A 17,379-nucleotide genomic window follows, 5' to 3' on the forward strand; every position below is an offset into this window, starting at 1 on the left:
AGTTCTGCATTCAACACCATTGTTCCACAGCGTCTCATTTGCAAACCCGACAAGCTGGGCCTCAGTACCTGACTACTGGACTTCCTCTGTCAGAGGCCTCAAGTAGTGCGTGTGGGCGACAGTGTCTCCGGCAGCATCACCGTGAGCACGGGGGCCCCTCAAGGCTGCGTGCTCAGTCTGCTGCTCTTCACCCTGCTGACGCATGACTGCACTGCGACCTACAGCAGCAACCGCGTGCTGAAATATGCCGACGACACGACTGTGGTGGGTCTGATCACCGGTGGCGACGAGACTCACTACAGATCGGAGGTCGACCTTTTGGCCGCTTGGTGCTGGGACAACAACCTTCTGCTGAACGTCAACAAGACCAAGGAGATCATTGACTTCCGGAAGGGTCACGCCCACCACCTGCCGCTGACCGTCGACGGAGCTGTGGTGGAGAGAGTGAGTAGCACCAGATTCCTGGGGGTGCACATCAGTGAGGACCTCTCCAGGACCACCAACACTGCGTCGCTGGCGAAGAAGGCTCAGCGCCGCCTGTACTTTCTGCGGAAACTCAGGCGGGCAAGTGCTCCTCCCGCCGTCATGACCACATTCTACCGTGGCACCATTGAGAGCATCCTCTCCAGCTGCATCGCTGTGTGGGGTGGTGGCTGCTCTGAGTATAACATGAAGGCCCTGCAGCGCATAGTGACCACTGCGAGCAAAATCATCGGGGCTCCACTCCCCTCCCTGAAGGAAGTTTACGCCTCCCGTCTCACCCGCAAAGCGGCTGCGATTTTGTGTGATGAGTCACCCCGCTCACTCTTTGTTTGTACTTCTGCCCTCAAGGAAGTGATACAGATGCCTGCGCTCCCGCAGCACCAGACTCGGGGACAGCTTCGTGGTCCAAGCTGTCCGGATCCTGAATTCCCTCCCCCCTCCACCCTCTGCTACATGACGTTCTGTTCTTTTGCGCTATGATCTGGCTGTCTGCTATTAGCGCGCTTGCTCCATTTTGCTGCTCTTATTTGTCGATTTGTTTATTTATTTGGGTTATTTGCTTATTACTTATTTGTTGCTCTTGTCTGTTCGTTTTTACTCTTTGTGCTATTTGATGTGAGTGTTGTGTACTGTCTAGTCACAGTGGGACGGTGGGAAAAGTAATTTCGATCTCTGTGAGTGCCTGGCATGTGAAGAAATTGACAAAGCGGACTTTGACTTTGATCCTCCCTTCCAACTTTTCCTCAATAAACCCTGGTCCAAGCTGCATTTGGTCGCTCTGCTCCATTCCGATCCGTGACAAAAGTATGTCCACACATAAACTGTATATGGGGATTAATTCTGGTAAATGATTGCCGCACAAAAAAAAAAAGGTTGGAGATGTGCGTATTCCCGACAGCCTTGAATGCAGCATACCCGCGCCTCTCTCCATCCTCAACGTCCGCTGAACGCCATCATTGTCACGTCTCCTGTTTCTTTTGCTTGCCAAACCGGAGCCACCATGGAGCAGAACGAAGACATAACAGCGCAGACTCCGAACCGGGACCAGGCCGCCGCGGAGGTGCAGGACGCGCCAAGCAAAGTGGACGAAGCTCCATCCAAGCAGCCCGAGGCAGCGAATGGTGATGATGCGACGGAGGCCAACGTGAGCGAGGTGCTTCTGGCTGCCGATGTCGAGAAGCAACGGCAGGAGGGCGAACAGGATAAGCCACCTTGCGTGAACGGAGCAGGAGACTCAGGAGCTGCGCTGCCGGAGAAGAAGGGCTGCGTGAAGGTGAAGATGGGGGAAGAAGAGCGGGAGGTGATGTTTTCCGGGCTGAACAAGGAGGAGCTGCTGCGAGTGGCGGGCACACCTGGGTAGGAACACAGCCGCAGTCACCATTCTGCTTTACAGAAAAAACAAGATGCATTTCATTCCGGCAGGAAAACGACCAGTTGAAGGCGTGTGCAAAAGAAGTTTTTTGGGGGATTTCGAAGTGTAATTCGTTCCAAACCCACGCTCGTAACGCAAAGCAGTGTCGTGCAGAGCTGCTTCTACCCAAGGCTAGGCACAAAAAAAAAAGTTTTGAAATTACTACAAGAACAAAAAATGCTTAGAAGCCCGCTATCCAATTTATGAAAGGGAAAAGCAAAGTCTGCTGCTTTGAACTATGGGCTCCACTAATTTAACAGAAAATGACCTCACCATCGACCGGATCTCAGGTCGCGACCTGTCATGTGTTAGGATACGGATTTTTAGCTATTGATCTGACTCCAAATTGCGATCAACACTTAACACAAGTTGCTATGTCCCAATCCACACACTGGCGCACCTAACAATTTTGCGAGTTCGTTTTGTCAAAGAGAAGACCAGTAGATCAATCAGACCGAATTTACCAATTGTTTATTCCTAACAAAGCGCACTAATACAGGCCTGGGTCCCGGGTCCCTCACACTAAAACTTGTGCGTTTTTGTGACCACCAAAAGACGACACATTCTTCCGGGTTGCCCAGTTTTAAAGAAACACAATATGAATATTAAAACATGCAAAACATTGTGCGATGATTGGTCGATGGCCATCTCCTCCCCATCGAGGTGTCATCACTCTGGTCAGGGGGTTGGGTTTTTTCCTCTCGAAGCCCGACCACCTGGACGTGGTGTTGTTCTTTGTTCTCGTTCCTCACCGACCTTGAGGTGTTATCGTCCGGTACTCCCCTCGTCCCGTACTCTCTTCGTCTGGTACTCCCTTCCTGGGCCTCCCTGTTCCACAACTCTTAGAAGAAAACAAGTTCATGCAGTGTGCCTGCACATTCCTCACCCCCACCATTCCACACAAGCACTCCAATACTAGATATTATATTGATATGATTATAAGTTTAACACAATCTTAAAAAATATGTTTGCAAACTGCTGAAAGCACATTTCCCTTTACATGGCTCACCTTTTTTCTGAGGTTGGTCGTGTGACCCTCGCAAGTCAATAAAATTGTCCGCTCGATAAATCTACTCGATAGTGCTTTATTTGGGCTGACGGTAAAGGCTAGCTTTGCTAGTTGTTTTGAAAGCAGCTCGGTTGGCAAGGTTATGTCAAGGAGGCTGGCAAATGCACTGTGGATTTCAAAGGGCCAACGCCCCCTCCCCCCCAACCTCTTGGAGGCTTGGGCGAAAGGCACTTATTGCGTGTCCCACTGCAGGTGGGTGCGCACCCGCTGGGCACTGCTGGTTCTTTTCTGGCTGGACTGGCTGGGCATGCTGGGGGGCGCTGTGCTCATCATCCTGCAGGCCCCACGCTGCCGGGACCTGCCCGACACCCACTGGTGGAACCAGGGGGCACTCTACCGTGTCCCCAGCATGCACGCCTTCACGCACGCTGGTGACATCAAAGGTGAAAAAGTGTTGCAACCCCTGGTTGGCCGCGTCCCCACTTGATTTTAGATTATTCCATTTTGACTGACTCAAAGGTCCTTGTGTGTCAGGTGTGATGCAGAAGGTGGACGCCTTGTCCCAGCTGAAGTTCAAAGGTTTGGTGATTGGGCCGGTTCATGTGGCCCCGCCCGACAATGCCGCCGAGCTAAACTTTCAGGAGATTGCAGCTGAAGCCGGAAGTCTGGAGGAGTTCAAGGACCTTGTGCGCACCGCGCACAGGAAAGGTGATTGAGCACAAAAGGACATTTTCGTTTTGGAACTGAGACACGACGTGTGGGCCCCCACATTTTGGGGGTCTAAGATTCCATTCACAGAGTTAGCGAATTAGTCCTTCCTAGAACTTTTGCCATTGCGGTCTTGCAGGTATGTCTGTGGTCTTGAATCTGACTCCCAACTACCGTGGCTCCACCGGGTCCTGGTTCTCCAACGCCAGCGTGAGCATGGTGGCTGAGAAGCTAAAGGTGATGTGGCTGCCGGCCAGCAGGGGGCGTCATCCATCCCTGACTCTTTGTTTGGGTGTCCTCAGTCGGCGCTGGTGTTCTGGTTGAGTGAGGGCGTGGACGGTGTCGAGCTGGAGGACGTGGAGGACGTGGCTAACGCCGTACCGTTTCTGTGGGCTGACATCCGGGCCATCGTCCAGAATGGGACCAACGAGCGGCCCACCAGAAGGTCGGAGGAATTGTTCAAAAATGTTCTTCAAAACTGCCGCACCCATTTATAAGTCTTGAGAAATTTTTACCAAACATGGCCAAATGTACTTGCGAGTCGCCCATCCGGCCATGGCGTTGTGGTGAAATATACAGAAAAGGTACATCTTTCCTCCCTGCAGACTTTTGATGGGTGTGACCGAGCACCGTTCGGCAGCGACCGTGTCCACCCTTCTATCGTCCACCGGCGTGGACCTCCTGACATCCAGGGTGCTTGCGGAGGGAGACGCGTCCCAGCTCGTTCAGTCCGTGCTGGACCTGTACGCTCGCCACATGCCAACCCACCTTGCCTGGAACATGGGGGGGCGGGGTCTGGGTCACTTGGCTTCGCTGGTGGGCCCGGCGCTGGTGCCGCTGTACCAGCTGCTGCTCTTCACGCTGCCCGGGACGCCCGTGCTCCAGTACGGCGATGAGATAGGCCTGATGGATGAGGTAAGCCCTTGCTCACGCGTGCTCATCTGCTTTAACACTGCAGCTGTGGTTACCTTTTGACCTCCACATGAGAATGCTTCCGAGTAGTTGCTTTCTGTCGAGTTTGGAAAAAGTTGGGGTGGGGTGTGGTTATTTAAATGAGCCAAATTGTGATGACGAATAGAGTTGAATTTCAGAAAAAGGCTTGGTTGACACATTTTCAATGTTTCATTTTGTTTTAATGTGTCTTTTGAAGGGCACAACATTTCCCACAATGATTTGGGACTTACCCGCTGAGGAGGAGCCTAACGCAACCGTGAAGGTAAACGATTACAAACAAGACGTGATGAGGATGAAGACAAGTAGAATGAAGTTGGTGGTGGTGAGGAGGGGCAGGGTGAAGATGCAGAGGATGAAAATGATGTTAAGATACATGGCTGATGAAGCTGATGGGGTTACTCAGGAGGATAAGGATGAAAACGAAGAGGATGAAGATGGTGGTGGTGATGGAGCAGATGTGGATGGAGATTGTGACGTGTCGATGAGGTTTACTTTGGAGATGATGAAGATGCAGACAGCCAAGATTATGACGTTGTCTTCCTCCAGGAGGATCGCGCTCGCAGGACTTCGTGGCGCGCGTTGGTGCGCGACCTGAGCGGCCTGCGCGTCAAGGAGCGCTCCCTGCTAATGGGTGACTTCGTCCTCCTGGTTAACACTTCATCGACGCTGGCCTACGTCCGCTCGTGGGACCAGAACAATCACTACCTGGCTGCCTTCAACTGGGCTGACGGTGAGGCCCAACTGGAACCCACCGGTTGGGTCCTTCCGCCGCTGGCCGAGGTGGTCCTTGCCACTCCCGCCGTCGATGCCCTGACGCCAGGCACCCGCACGGACCCCGCCAAGCTGCGCCTGGGTGCCCAGCAAGCGGTGCTGCTTAGGTTTCCCTACGCAGGCTAAGAAGTGTGACGTCGTCATGTTGGTGTCGTGTTTGTGTGAAGAAAAAAAAAAGTCAAATAAATATTAAGGTGAGCTGCAGGTGTCGCCCACTTGTCATCAGACTTTGTTCGGGACATTTCCTCATCAATACGCAAGCGTGGAGCTGCTTATGTGGAGTAAATACCTTTTTTCATCTGATGTGTAGACAATAAGTGACAAGAAAAAAATTCACATTAGTCAGTAATACGTTTGTGTTGGGTGGTCCGTCGGCGTCTGAAAGCGCTTTAAATGTCAGCAAGTGTAAAATGAGCTCGCATGAATGGTCGATCTGAACCACCCTCTGGTGACCCTGGACCGCCTTAATTGCTCATTTTAATTACGGCTGGACTTATATCCAAACAAATATTGGCTTCAGCAAGTACTAAGTACTTGTAAATGTTGCCACCTGTGGAAGCCCTTGGAGCAAAAGTCAATCGCTCCAAAAAGAGAAGTCATCTTATCAGTTACCACCAGAGGGAGACCAAGGAAACTCTTTTTCCATTGCTTTGACAAAACATTTTTCACATGTACAATATTACGCCATCCATGACACTTATTTGTGCTATAAATACAAACAATTTGGATGGAACGTGACATTCACAAACAGTGTTGACTTGATATGGAAAAAAAACCACAAAAGTTTAAAGTACATTTTTTAAAAGGAATGATTTGATCGGTCCATTTTAAAGATGCGGCAAACGTCGTAGAAAGAATGCTGAATCTTGCAAACGCGGCCGACGTTCTGATGAGAGTCGGGCCGCGCGCAGAAGCACCTCATTCGGGATGGCCGACGTCATTGGAGCATCTGGAAGTAGCGCAGGATGGCCATGATGTGCTGCGGCATGAACACGTAGCCCGTGTACACCGCCATGCCCGCCACGCTGACCAGCAGTGAGTCTGACGCGCTCAACGTTAAAGGCGACAACGATAAACTTTAAATAGTACTTTTGTGGCTGACTGTCCCCTTCTGCACCAAAACATACAGGACTGTCTCAGAAAATTAGAATATTGTGATAAAGTTCTTTATTTTCTGTAAGGCAATTGAAAAAACAAAAATGTCATACATTCTGGATTCATAACAAATCAACTGAAATATTGCAAGCCTTTTATTGTTTTAATATTGCTGATTATGGCTTACAGCTTAAGAAAACTAAAAAATCCTATCTCAAAATATTAGAGTATTTCCTCAGATCAAGTAAAAAAAAAAAGCTTTATAACAGCAAAACAAAATCAAACATTTGAAAATGTCCATTAATGCACTCAGTACTTGGTTGGGAATCCTTTTCCATGGATTACTGCATCAATGCGGTGTGGCATGAAGGCAATCAGCCTGTGGCATTGCTGAGGTGTTATGGATGCCCAGGATGCTTCAATAGAGGCCATTTGCATTGTTGGGTCAAGTGTCTTTCAGTTTCTTCACAATACCCCACAAATTCTCTAAGGGGTTCAGGTCAGGGGAATTGGCAGATCAATCGAGGACAGTAATGCCATGGTCAGTACACCATTTACTGGTGGATTTGGCATTGTGGCCAGGTGCCAGATCATGCTGGAAAAGGAAATCATCTCCATAGAGCTTTTCAGCAGACGGAAGCATGTAGTGCTCTAAAATCTCTTAGTACTAGAGATGCACCGATCCGATATCTGGATCGGATATCGGCCCCGATATCAACAAAATAGATGGATCGGGTATCGGAAAATGCAGCCGATCTGTGGGCCGATCCTTTTCTTAATCTATTGGGACGCGGGCTACGTCATACGTCAGCAGCACGCGTGCCGCATGTCACGAGAGTTTTCTAAACAAACGCAAACATGGAGCAAACGAAAAAGTCAGCTGTGTGGAGGTACTTTAAACTGAACACGCCAACTACCTCGACGGCAGTTTGTAATGTCTGCAAAGCTAATGTTGCCAGCGGTGGTGGTAGTACTGCCAGTTATAGTACTACCAATTTAATTAAGCATCTCCAGAAACACCACGCAACGAAGCACCAGGAGTTCCAGCAGTTGAGCAGATCAAAGAGAGCGTGAGGTGGACCTACACAGCAGTTAACGCACCTAATGTTTACATGTTTACTATTTCTTTTAATATTTGGTTACTGTGTGCTTGATCACCCTTTCTATATTTGCCCAGTGCAGTTTCAGCTGCAACATTTGTATTTTTTTTAAGAAGTTTGTATCCTAATTTACTTGAATTTAAATGCTGATACACTTTATTGCTGCTGTTGCACAACTTTTGTTACAAATAAATAGTTCATTGCATTAATCTGCTTTATCTTGTTACATTTTGTTTTAGGAAAGAACTGTGTAGTCATGCCTGATGCCATTGCCTTTAGTCTTTTCTGTTCCACATGTAGAGGTATGTAGCTTGTCAAGTCAACCATAATATCGGATCGGTATCGGGTATCGACCGATACGCATAGCCACTGTATCGGTATCGAAACTGAAAAAGTCGGATCGGTGCATCTCTACTTAGTACACAGCTGCATTTACTCTGGACTTGATGAAACATTTTGGAGCAACACCAGCAGCTGACATAGCTCCCCAAACCATCGCTGACTGTGGGAACTTCACACTGGATTACAAGCAACTTGGATTTTGCTCCTCTCCAGCCTTTGGCGCTTTGACTTGCAAATGAAATACAAAACTTGCTTTCATCTGAAAAGAGGACTTTGGACCACTCTGCAACTCTTCAGTGCTTCTTTTCCATAGCCCGAGTCAGACGCTTCTTCCGCCGTCTTGAGTTCAGAAGTGGCTTGACCCTGGCTATTGTAGCCCGTTTCCCGGACACGTCTGTGAACAGTGGCATTTGATACCTGGACTCCAGTTTCAGTCCACTGTCTTTGAAGCTCTCCCAAATTCTGGAAGCGACTCTTCTTCGCAATGCTGTGAAGGCAGCGGTCATCTCTATCTCTCTTGGTTGTGCAGCGTTTCCTGACACATTTCCCCCCCCCCTTCCAACAGACTATATGTGGGTGTGCTTTGAAGCTTGCTCTTTGAGAAATTTCTTTTTGTGTCTTAAACTCCTGATGGAGGGTGTCAATGATGGTCCTCTGAACAGCAGTCAGATCAGCAGTCTTCCCCATACTTGTGATTTAGTTTACTGAACCAAGCTGAATGTTTTTCAAGGCTCAGGAAACCCTTGCAGGTGTTTTGAGTTAGTCAGTCAGCTTTACAGAAAATAAAGAACTTCATCACCATTTTCTGAGACAGTCCTGTAAATACACCTCAAGAAACCTGTGAAGTTGTTCTCGCTCAGCATTGACTTCACAAGTAAGCGCAAAAGTAAACTGCAACGGCTAGCATTTTTTTGGCCGCCTCTTCGACCTTTTTTTCAACGCATATTCAGGGTCAGCCCAAGGGTATTTGTCGCCCCAGGCAATTTCCAAAAACAGCGCGCCCTACTACAGATGCACTATACTACTAGTAGTAGTTCAAAGATAATTGGGGGTCCGAGTTAGAGCGCTGGTGTGGGCGGCGGCGGCGGAATTTTTCCGCCCCCTATATTTTGACGCCCTCGGCGACTGCCGAGCTCGCTCGCCTAACAGTAATGCAATTATTTGCCACCTCCTCTCAGACGTCCTCGTGACGTCAACGGACGCATCGTAGCTTAACAGATAGCTTCGTAGCTCCCATTTAGCTATCAACAGCGCCGGCGCGAACCAAAGCCCCCAACGATGACGTGTTCACTGTCCGACTGGACTGGAAAGTGTTCGACGTAAATCATAAGTTCACATGCAACCAAAACGAACTAATCAACAGAAATAGGCTTCCATTTTTGAACGCACTGCACACGGCCTCGAAGCCGAATGAAAATGTTTCGATGACAACGCCACCTTTTCCGGGCAACACAGGAGACGCTAAGCAGTCAGGGCGCAGCCCGTCTGGGAGGTGCAAAGGATACTGAAGACTGTCCTCTCCCACGGCTCCAGCATGTAGAGAGCCGTCACCAGAAGGTACTGGTGGTAGAACCACGACAGTTTCTTCCAGCAGTCGCCGAGAGCCATATTATAAACTTCTGCTAGCGGCTAGGCTAGTCTACACGTTTATTTGCCTCTATCTCGGCTTCCCGAGTTTGAGGTGGTACGCAATTCCGGATTGCGTGTGACGTCAACAGGCCTCCGCTAGTCTCGGGACGTAAGTGAACGATTCGTTCAAAAGAACAAATCTTTTCAGTGAACGAATCACTTCTTGAAGTGATTCGTTCTTTTTTCAGTTCATATGATTTCAACCCTTGAAGCTGGTGCCACCTCGCCGTAAAACAAAACGAAGAAGAAAATGACGTAACTTCCCGTTCACGAACGAGTCGTGAATTGCATTTCCTGTTCACCAACGAACGAATCAGTGAGTGAGTGATTCGCATTTCCCGTTCACCGCGAGAACGGATCAGTGAGGGAACGAATCTTGACTTTCGCGTTTGCGAACGAGTCTATGGGTGAACTGCCTTTCTGTGCATCAACAGATCAGTCAGTGAACGTGTTGCGTCTCCTTGCATGAACTATGTAAGCAAGAATGTAGATTTACGATTTACTTATAGGTTTTATATAACGTGTATGCATATATCCATCCATTTTCTGTACCGCTTTGTCCCCACGGGGGTCGCGGGTGTGCTGGAGCCTATCCCAGCGGTTATCGGGCAGTAGGCGGGGGACACCCTGAACCGGTTGCCAGCCAATCGCTGGGCACACAGAGACAAACCATTATCCGCACTCCCACTCATACCTAGGGACAATTTAGAGTCTTCAATCGGCCTACCAAGCATGTTTTTGGGATGTGGGAGGAAACCAGAGTGCCCAGAGGAAACCCACGCGGGCTCGGGGAGAACATGCAAACTCCACACAGGGAGGGCCGGAGGTGGAATCGAACCCGCACCCTCCCAACTGTGAGGCGGACGTGCTAACCAGTGCCCCACCGAGCCACCTGTAAGCATACATAAGCCTAAATATTCTTATCCAATATAGCGACTGCAGTTTCACATTAGATTGCTGGTTTGAGATGTACGTTTATTATTATTATACATTTATTCCTCGTTTTAATATTGGTCAATCTTTAACGATTCGTTTGAACGAATCTTTTGAGTGAACTGATTCTAAAGATTCAATTCACCTAGAAGAACTGGAATTCACATAACTAGCCTCCGCACGCCAGCCAATGAAGACCTCGCGCCACAGCGATACGTCTGAGGTCCGCCATTTTGGAAGTGGTGGATATAGTATGCCCATGTTCATCCAAATATAAATATTCAGTCTCTAGCTACATCGCGGTACGTTTATCGCGGCTTCAGTACATCGCGGATTTCTTTCCAAATTAAAGATTTCAAAATTCACAAATTCAAAATAAACCTAAATGGAGGAATTATGGCACGAAAGTTGCCCACACGCCACGAGAAGGCAGGGAGCGTTCACACAATTGCAGTACGTACACTTGTACCTTTTTATAAAAAAAAAAAAAAAGTTGTAATAATAAGAGTTCTAAAAACATGTTTACAGTATTGTACCTCTATATAAAAAATATATAATAAAAGAGCTCTAAAAAACATTGACAGAATGTACACTTGTAAATTGTTATAAAAAGGTTGCTATAATAAGAGTTCTAAAAACAGATTTACAGTATGTATACTTGAGCTACATATACGTCTCTCTCACACACGCACGCACAGACACACACACAATCTCACACACGTATCATATTTATATTTATACATGATTTTCTGTCATTTATACTACATATTAATGTAGTATTTACATGTTTGAAACTTTTATTTAATGTTCTAATGATAACATAATGCACTTATATGGTTTAACATACACTTACTAATAGACAAAAAATGTATGCATGTTAAAAATGAGAGGGTGACTACTTTGCGGATTCTCACATATTGGGGGTGGTCTTGGAACCAATTATCCGCGATAAACGAGGGATTACTGTATACCACAGGTGTCAAGTAAAGGCCCGGGGGCCAGATACAGCCCGCCTATTCATTTTAGGTGGCCCGCGAAGACAAATTGTGCATCAAATTCATGTCAATTCCAAAATTTCTAATTGTTTTCACTTAAAAAAAAAATAGAGCTTTGTTAGCAATTTTTTATTACCATTCATTTTTCAAATCATTTTTATTTTCAAATACTTCATTTTCAAATATTTGAACAGTTTTTATTAGTCTCTGTTTTGAAAACTAGTTATTCATCAGTTTGTTGTGGAGCCTATATTATATATGCAATATGAGACAATTGTTTGGGTTGACACTTTTAATGGCCCTTTGAGAAAAACAATGACTATGATGTGGCCCGCGACAAAAATAAGTTTGACACCCCTGCTTTATACCAACATTAACAGTACCACTGTTTCTTATGCATTCACATCAGCAATCGGCAACGAAAACAACAATACCCTATAATTCAAAGTTTAAAGACATATTGAAAGGAGTGAGTGTTTGGGGAGTTACTATATAAAAGCCTGTTTCAATTATTTCGTTTGACTTTGTATGTATTCATTTCTATCACATTTATTTTTCAGAGCAACATATGTCAGTTTTGTTAGTTTTGACTTAGAAAGATGACAATGTGCTTGATAATTAAATGTGCTGTACTTTCTGATTTTGGAGACTCGCCGACACCTGGGTGAGGGGTGCACGGGTACACAAGACAATAAAAGTTGGGACTCTAATGCATTAATGTATGTGTATGTATGGGAAACTGAGTTGTTTTTTTTTTTTGTATTATCAGTGAGCGGCAAATACATTTTGACTTTTCATGTGATAATGTTGCACTGATCTGTGACTGTACTTGAGACCTTTCCATGAAATAAGTGAAAGGTAAAAATAAAACGCAATTTCTACAGATGATACAGAAGGTGATAAGTTTCTTTTGATAAAAAAAAAAAAGAAGAAAACTTTCAAAATTCCACCTTATGGTGCCACTTCACTCCACAATCTGCTATATACACAATGATGACAGAATATGGAATAATGTGCATAGAGAGATGGGGGGGCAAGTCAGCAGTGGCTGGACAGGATGTTGAAGAAGTGGTAGACGTCGTCCTTGTCTAGCACAGCGACCTCTGTCGAGCACTCGGAGCACTGCACGGGATGGTATACCTCATCAGCGTCCATCCCGACAGGCACCGCAGTCGCCTGCTCTTTCCTGCGCTTCCATTTCTTTCCCGGCATCCTGTCAGTTTGCTTCTTGTAGCGCAGAACTTGCTTCTTATTCACGCTGCAGTTCATGACGAACATGGCACGATACTGCGTGCGGTACTTCTCGTGTCTGCGGAGAGTGGCGGGACATGACATTATCCCCATCCAACTCTGCCCGTTTCGAGCGCGCGTGTCCTCACCGCTGACAGTCGAGACACAGCGTGGTCATGCAAGCGGGACAGTTGAGGATGGCGTCGCTGCTAGGAAGACTTTTGGGCCCCGGGCGCCGCGGATGAGCAGACATTGCTGGGCGCTTCATCACACGATACCTGCAGAAGTGGGCGGGGACAGAAAACTTGATCGCAGAAGCAAGAGCGGCACCCACCCGGCCGGCCAGGACACCCTCACCCGCGCCTGGCGTCCACCCAGGCCTGGTCCCGCTCGTCCTCATCGGGGTCATACAGCAGCTCGTCATTGGTCATCATGCGCCGCCCAGCGGAACACCCTGCAAACGCTGTGGTAATCGGCTACTTATATATATATATATATATATATATATATATATATATATATATATATATATATATATATATATATATATATATATATATATATATATATATATATATATATATATATATATATATATATATATATGGTAATTTGTCATCGGCAACTTATATGTATTCTAATGTATGAAAATCAAACAAATGAGATTGTCATGAAATATAACTTCAATTTTGGCCCCAACACAATGCCCATAAAAAATGAAATGACTAAATGAATGCGGCAAAAGGCGCAAGTTGTGGTTTCAGAAACAACGATTTAAGCTAGGTGCAGACGACGCAAATTTACTTGGCTGGTGGTCTTCGTCTTCGTCCGAGTCAAAGTAGATGTTGTTGTACATCAGTGGCTCGACGCGTGCTGGGCCGTTGCCTCCACTCCCGGAACCCTGCACTGGCTCGCACGGGTAACAACAGACTAAGAAACGGATGCAAAAAACAAATATCTGGCAGGCGGCAAGTCAGGTCGACCTCGGAAGATGAAAACATATTTGCGAGGGCTCAACAATTCAGCCGACTCAAATTGACATTGGCGTGCTCTCGCGAATGGACTTAATCAGTTATCGGCTGCTGTCCATCTGGGTGTGTTAGGGGGCGGCGGTTACAGAAACGGACCTGTGCCAGTGGGCGTCCAGGTGTCCTCCATGGTCCTGAGGGTGGAGCTGAGCTCGGCCTCCATCTCCTTTTCAAAGTCGTCATCGCTGGACGACTCGCTCTCACCCGTCAGGTATTCTCGGATCAGCTTCTTCTTCTGCTCCGGCGTGCCACCGAGAAGCACGTCCAGCTCGTCCTCTGAACTACCGCAACAATACAAGTATTGCGTTGCAATTATTTATTTATTTTTTAAATACGTTCCAAAAATAGGCAGAATTGGACAAAAAAACAAAAAGAATTTAAGTTGAAGACACTAAAACCAATGTAAAAAAAACTGCGACGAATGAAATGAATGGATGAAGATCAATTATCACTTTCTTTTACCGAACAGAACGTTAAAGGTGATGATGTATCATGGTTATAATCCTTTCTTTTGACATTTTACTCATTCAGTTGTGGTCTATGTAAAGTAGAAGAGAAAAGCTTTTGTCTATATTTCTCATCATAGCATCATCTTTTCCCCTTGTCCTGAGAAGCGGCTTTTGGTGCTGTCTCTTTAAATGCAAATGAGATACTTCACAACCCACTCCCTCCAGGCCGCAAGATGTGCACCACCCTTTCCGGTTAGACATATTTGTAGTTTTTTAGCCGAGGTAGAGTTTACTTGCGCTGCAAACCTTTTGATTGACTAAAATATGTCAACAACAGAAGACTTGTCCATACAACCATGTATAACACAAACAAATAAACCCCCTCAAGATATTTATGAACACGTCTTTGAAAACAAGCACTGTAGTCAAGTTATGAAGTAAGCTAATAATAGCGTTAGCGAAAAGCTAACGAATGCATTTAACACATTGTGTTCCCCCCAAATAAAACAGCACCTTTGATGCAATTCATCTGATACAACTACTAAAAATACATCCACAAGAAGTAAAAACAAGAGTGCACAGCGCTAAAATCATCATATTCCAGAAAGCGGGTTATGTGAAAACTCTAAGTTAACCCTGAACTGAGTTATCCATTCCAGAAAGAGAGGTAACTTAAACTCTGGGTCAGTTACTGCGGTGCGGTAATTTACACTGTGAACATAATCTGCTCACTGGCAGGTTTACTTTACTATAAGACACCCAGAGTTTCTTCCTGTCTCCTCCCACACAAAGAAAGCGGTTAATCATGGATTGTCCATTCATTCAAAATCCAATCGTCATTAAAGCCGTAATTATTCGAAACGCGTTACGTCGCGAGAGAATCTTCCAACCCAGATTAGATGTTTCATCATTTCCAGAAGAATATCTTTTTGAACGCTACCGCTTTTCTTTGAACAGTATAATTTATCTCAATAACCTTCTCCAACCTCACATACTGCGGATGAGCACTCACATCAGAGCAAACTTTATGCATAGTACAACGTTTTTTGGTGTGCAAACGCTTTCTTTATATCGGGGATGCAGAGCATTACTTTTTTCTGTTGGCTGAGCAGAACTCAATGTTTGTTTTAAAATAGTATTTTAATGAGTGTTGGTGTAGGCTACAGCATCACAATTTAAATGACTTCCATAGGTAGGTAAATGAGTTTGTGTCAAGTGTTAATCCACGACGTGTAGAGTTAATTGAAAGGAAATTGGAAAACATTTTGTTTGGGATTTAAATTATTTGAAGTAGCCAATGAATTAATATTTGAGTTTAAATTAATATCGAGTTTGTTTAATAACACAAGTCCATTTAAAATAACTATATTAAAATCAAAGTGAGGTGCAATCACAGCCTAGCAAAACATGCCTTAGCTTTTTAACTCATGTTTTTGTTTCATTTTGAGCTGCTTTCAAGTCCTTTTTTCTGCTGTTGGATTGAACCTAAATGGAAATCTGATTTCATTCCTACTTAAATTAATAACAGGTTATGTATGCTATGATCTTATGGTTAAATGTTACATCAATGGAAGAATACATTCAAATTTGCGCATTGACTCAGGTAGCAATTTCCTCTCATGATGTCTCTCTCCTTCGCTGCTGCAGCCGTATTAGATTTGGAGCAAAAAATAGGTTTGTTCGTCCTCGCCGTAGGCCTGCATGAGGATCTCCAACTCCATCGTGGTAAAATAAGGTGATCTGTTTTTCCTCATTTGTCATGGTGACTCGTGGTATTGTGGCTTCATTTATGATGGCTTTTTATTGCGGTTGTGCACTTAAAAAACTCCAGGTTAACATGCTCAGAGTTGATTGACCTAACTCAGACTAGCTGTTCTGGAACCGAATACTCAGTCTCCCATCTCGGAGTAGGTCAACGCAAAGTTCAGGGATAGAATGCGTGTAAAAATGCTGCCCCGAGGAAAGGAGTTTGACACCCCTGGATTAGAGCAAACTTTTCTAAAATCCTGGAGACGCCAAGTGCAAAATAAAATGTATTTAAAAGCTAAAAAAGTAAATTCTCCATAACACGTCTCCTTTAACGGACTGATTACAGTCATGTTGCCTATTAGCACTCTATATGGGTAAAAAATTGATGTGCCACAAAGCAATGAACGACGTCATAGAGTCGCTAAGTGCAAAAGCTTCACTGGAAATGTGAAAAACCATTAGTAAACGGGTAAAATCACGAGAGAAGACGGTGCTAATAAACAACATAGTTGCTTATGAAGTTGATACAAATTTTTACTTTTGCACTTCATAGACCCTGTCTGTCATGCTATAACGCAAAACAAATCGAAATGTCCGACGCTCCACTACATGAAAATGTTGACAATTTCACACATTCACCAGAGTTAATCAACGATGCGCAAATTCGGGCGAACGGTGCTAAGCCTATGTTTATTTACAACCTGTTAACCGACCGCATTACACGCTTCAGCCGCCGGCTAGCGCTGTGCCGAGCTAACAAAAGCACAAGACGAGTTGGTGAGACACCTGCTTGCTGCTCTCTCTTCGTCACTCGGCTCCTCGATCTCATACGAGTCGACATCACCGCATTTGTTCATCTTGCTGGTCTTTATGAGGTCTTCACTGAAAGACACATCGGGGCTAAGCGTGAGCGAACGACGGGAAATTCTTTCTTCTTCTTCTTCTTCTTCTTCTTTTTCTTTTTCTTCTTCTTTTTCTTCTTTTTCTTCTTCTTCTTCTTCTTCTTCTTCTTCTTCTTCTTCTTCTTCTTCTTCTTCTTCTTCTTCTTCTTCGTTGGGATTTAACGGCAGCTTGCATCCTAATAGTTGCATTGCTGCCCCTACTGGTTCTTTACATCATCACACTAAATTCTCTTCACCAGACCTGTACTTTTGAAAAACTCAAAGAACCAGCGCTTTCCCCTCCCACTTGACCCCACTTCCAGAATGTTTTTTACAGATATTTCCTCAAGCCCTTCTGTCTGCAGCTTCTCCACCAACTCAACCCTTTGCCCGTGATATTTCCTACAGGAAAGCAGAGCATGTCTTCACTTGGTCTACTCTTTGAACGAGACCCATTTCCACAGCTTCTCGCCGGCTGAGCAGTTACCTACAGCAGTTACCTTTCATTACATACACAGGAAAAGTGTATTCTTTACCCTTGTATACTGTTTTGGCTGTGAACCACCCCCAACATCTGAGCCACCCGCCAGGACCGACAAATGGTCTCTCTGC

At 45.7% G+C, this 17,379-nt stretch overlaps 3 protein-coding genes across 4 annotated transcripts; 1 reads left to right on the top strand and 2 right to left on the bottom strand.

Moving 5' to 3' along the window:
• Positions 1 to 1,465: 1,465 nt before the first annotated feature.
• LOC147045646 (amino acid transporter heavy chain SLC3A2-like) lies at positions 1,466 to 5,568 on the top strand. The gene is made up of 8 exons (XM_085931777.1): positions 1,466 to 1,839; positions 3,156 to 3,346; positions 3,438 to 3,611; positions 3,751 to 3,848; positions 3,914 to 4,056; positions 4,217 to 4,526; positions 4,762 to 4,827; positions 5,112 to 5,568. The coding sequence occupies exons 1-8, from the start codon at positions 1,484 to 1,486 to the stop codon at positions 5,460 to 5,462; spliced, it is 1,689 nt and encodes a 562-aa protein (XP_085787903.1). The 5' UTR covers positions 1,466 to 1,483; the 3' UTR covers positions 5,463 to 5,568.
• Positions 4,749 to 9,575, bottom strand: sptssa (serine palmitoyltransferase, small subunit A). The gene is made up of 2 exons (XM_085931775.1): positions 9,379 to 9,575; positions 4,749 to 6,377 (listed from the first exon to the last, which is right to left on the bottom strand). Exons 1-2 carry the CDS (start codon positions 9,479 to 9,481, stop codon positions 6,274 to 6,276), a joined length of 207 nt encoding a protein of 68 aa, XP_085787901.1. The 5' UTR covers positions 9,482 to 9,575; the 3' UTR covers positions 4,749 to 6,273.
• A 2,659-nt stretch (positions 9,576 to 12,234) lies between these two features.
• eapp (e2f-associated phosphoprotein) lies at positions 12,235 to 16,874 on the bottom strand. Of its 2 annotated transcripts, none has more exons than XM_085932460.1 (6): positions 16,673 to 16,874; positions 13,788 to 13,969; positions 13,465 to 13,590; positions 13,018 to 13,123; positions 12,810 to 12,938; positions 12,235 to 12,739 (listed from the first exon to the last, which is right to left on the bottom strand). In XM_085932460.1, exons 1-6 carry the CDS (start codon positions 16,741 to 16,743, stop codon positions 12,469 to 12,471), a joined length of 885 nt encoding a protein of 294 aa, XP_085788586.1. In that variant the 5' UTR covers positions 16,744 to 16,874; the 3' UTR covers positions 12,235 to 12,468. The 2 variants fall into 2 exon arrangements, with proteins under 2 accessions (XP_085788586.1, XP_085788587.1); XM_085932461.1 differs by having other exon boundaries at positions 13,018 to 13,114; positions 16,673 to 16,873.
• Between the last annotated feature and the right edge of the window lie 505 nt (positions 16,875 to 17,379).

This window comes from Syngnathus leptorhynchus, chromosome 15 (assembly GCF_054491065.1).
Source record: "Syngnathus leptorhynchus isolate UIUO chromosome 15, UIUO_Slep, whole genome shotgun sequence".
In the NCBI taxonomy this organism is placed as follows: Eukaryota; Metazoa; Chordata; class Actinopteri; order Syngnathiformes; family Syngnathidae; genus Syngnathus; species Syngnathus leptorhynchus.

What these genes read in the sequence shown, in the direction of transcription:
- eapp (XM_085932460.1), bottom strand. Translation starts at nt 16,743, where the DNA reads ATGAACAAATGCGGTGATGTCGACTCGTATGAGATCGAGGAGCCGAGT. An exon ending in CTGGACGCCCACTGGCACAG is followed by an intron (nt 13,591 to 13,787) that starts GTCCGTTTCTGT and finishes TCCGTTTCTTAG; the next exon opens with TCTGTTGTTACCCGTGCGAG. An exon ending in AGACGAAGACCACCAGCCAA is followed by an intron (nt 13,124 to 13,464) that starts GTAAATTTGCGT and finishes CGATTACCACAG; the next exon opens with CGTTTGCAGGGTGTTCCGCT.
- sptssa (XM_085931775.1), bottom strand. Translation starts at nt 9,481, where the DNA reads ATGGCTCTCGGCGACTGCTGGAAGAAACTGTCGTGGTTCTACCACCAG. An exon ending in GTGGGAGAGGACAGTCTTCA is followed by an intron (nt 6,378 to 9,378) that starts GTATCCTTTGCA and finishes TGAGCGCGTCAG; the next exon opens with ACTCACTGCTGGTCAGCGTG.
- LOC147045646 (XM_085931777.1), top strand. Translation starts at nt 1,484, where the DNA reads ATGGAGCAGAACGAAGACATAACAGCGCAGACTCCGAACCGGGACCAG. An exon ending in CGAGTGGCGGGCACACCTGG is followed by an intron (nt 1,840 to 3,155) that starts GTAGGAACACAG and finishes GTCCCACTGCAG; the next exon opens with GTGGGTGCGCACCCGCTGGG. An exon ending in TGGTGGCTGAGAAGCTAAAG is followed by an intron (nt 3,849 to 3,913) that starts GTGATGTGGCTG and finishes GGGTGTCCTCAG; the next exon opens with TCGGCGCTGGTGTTCTGGTT.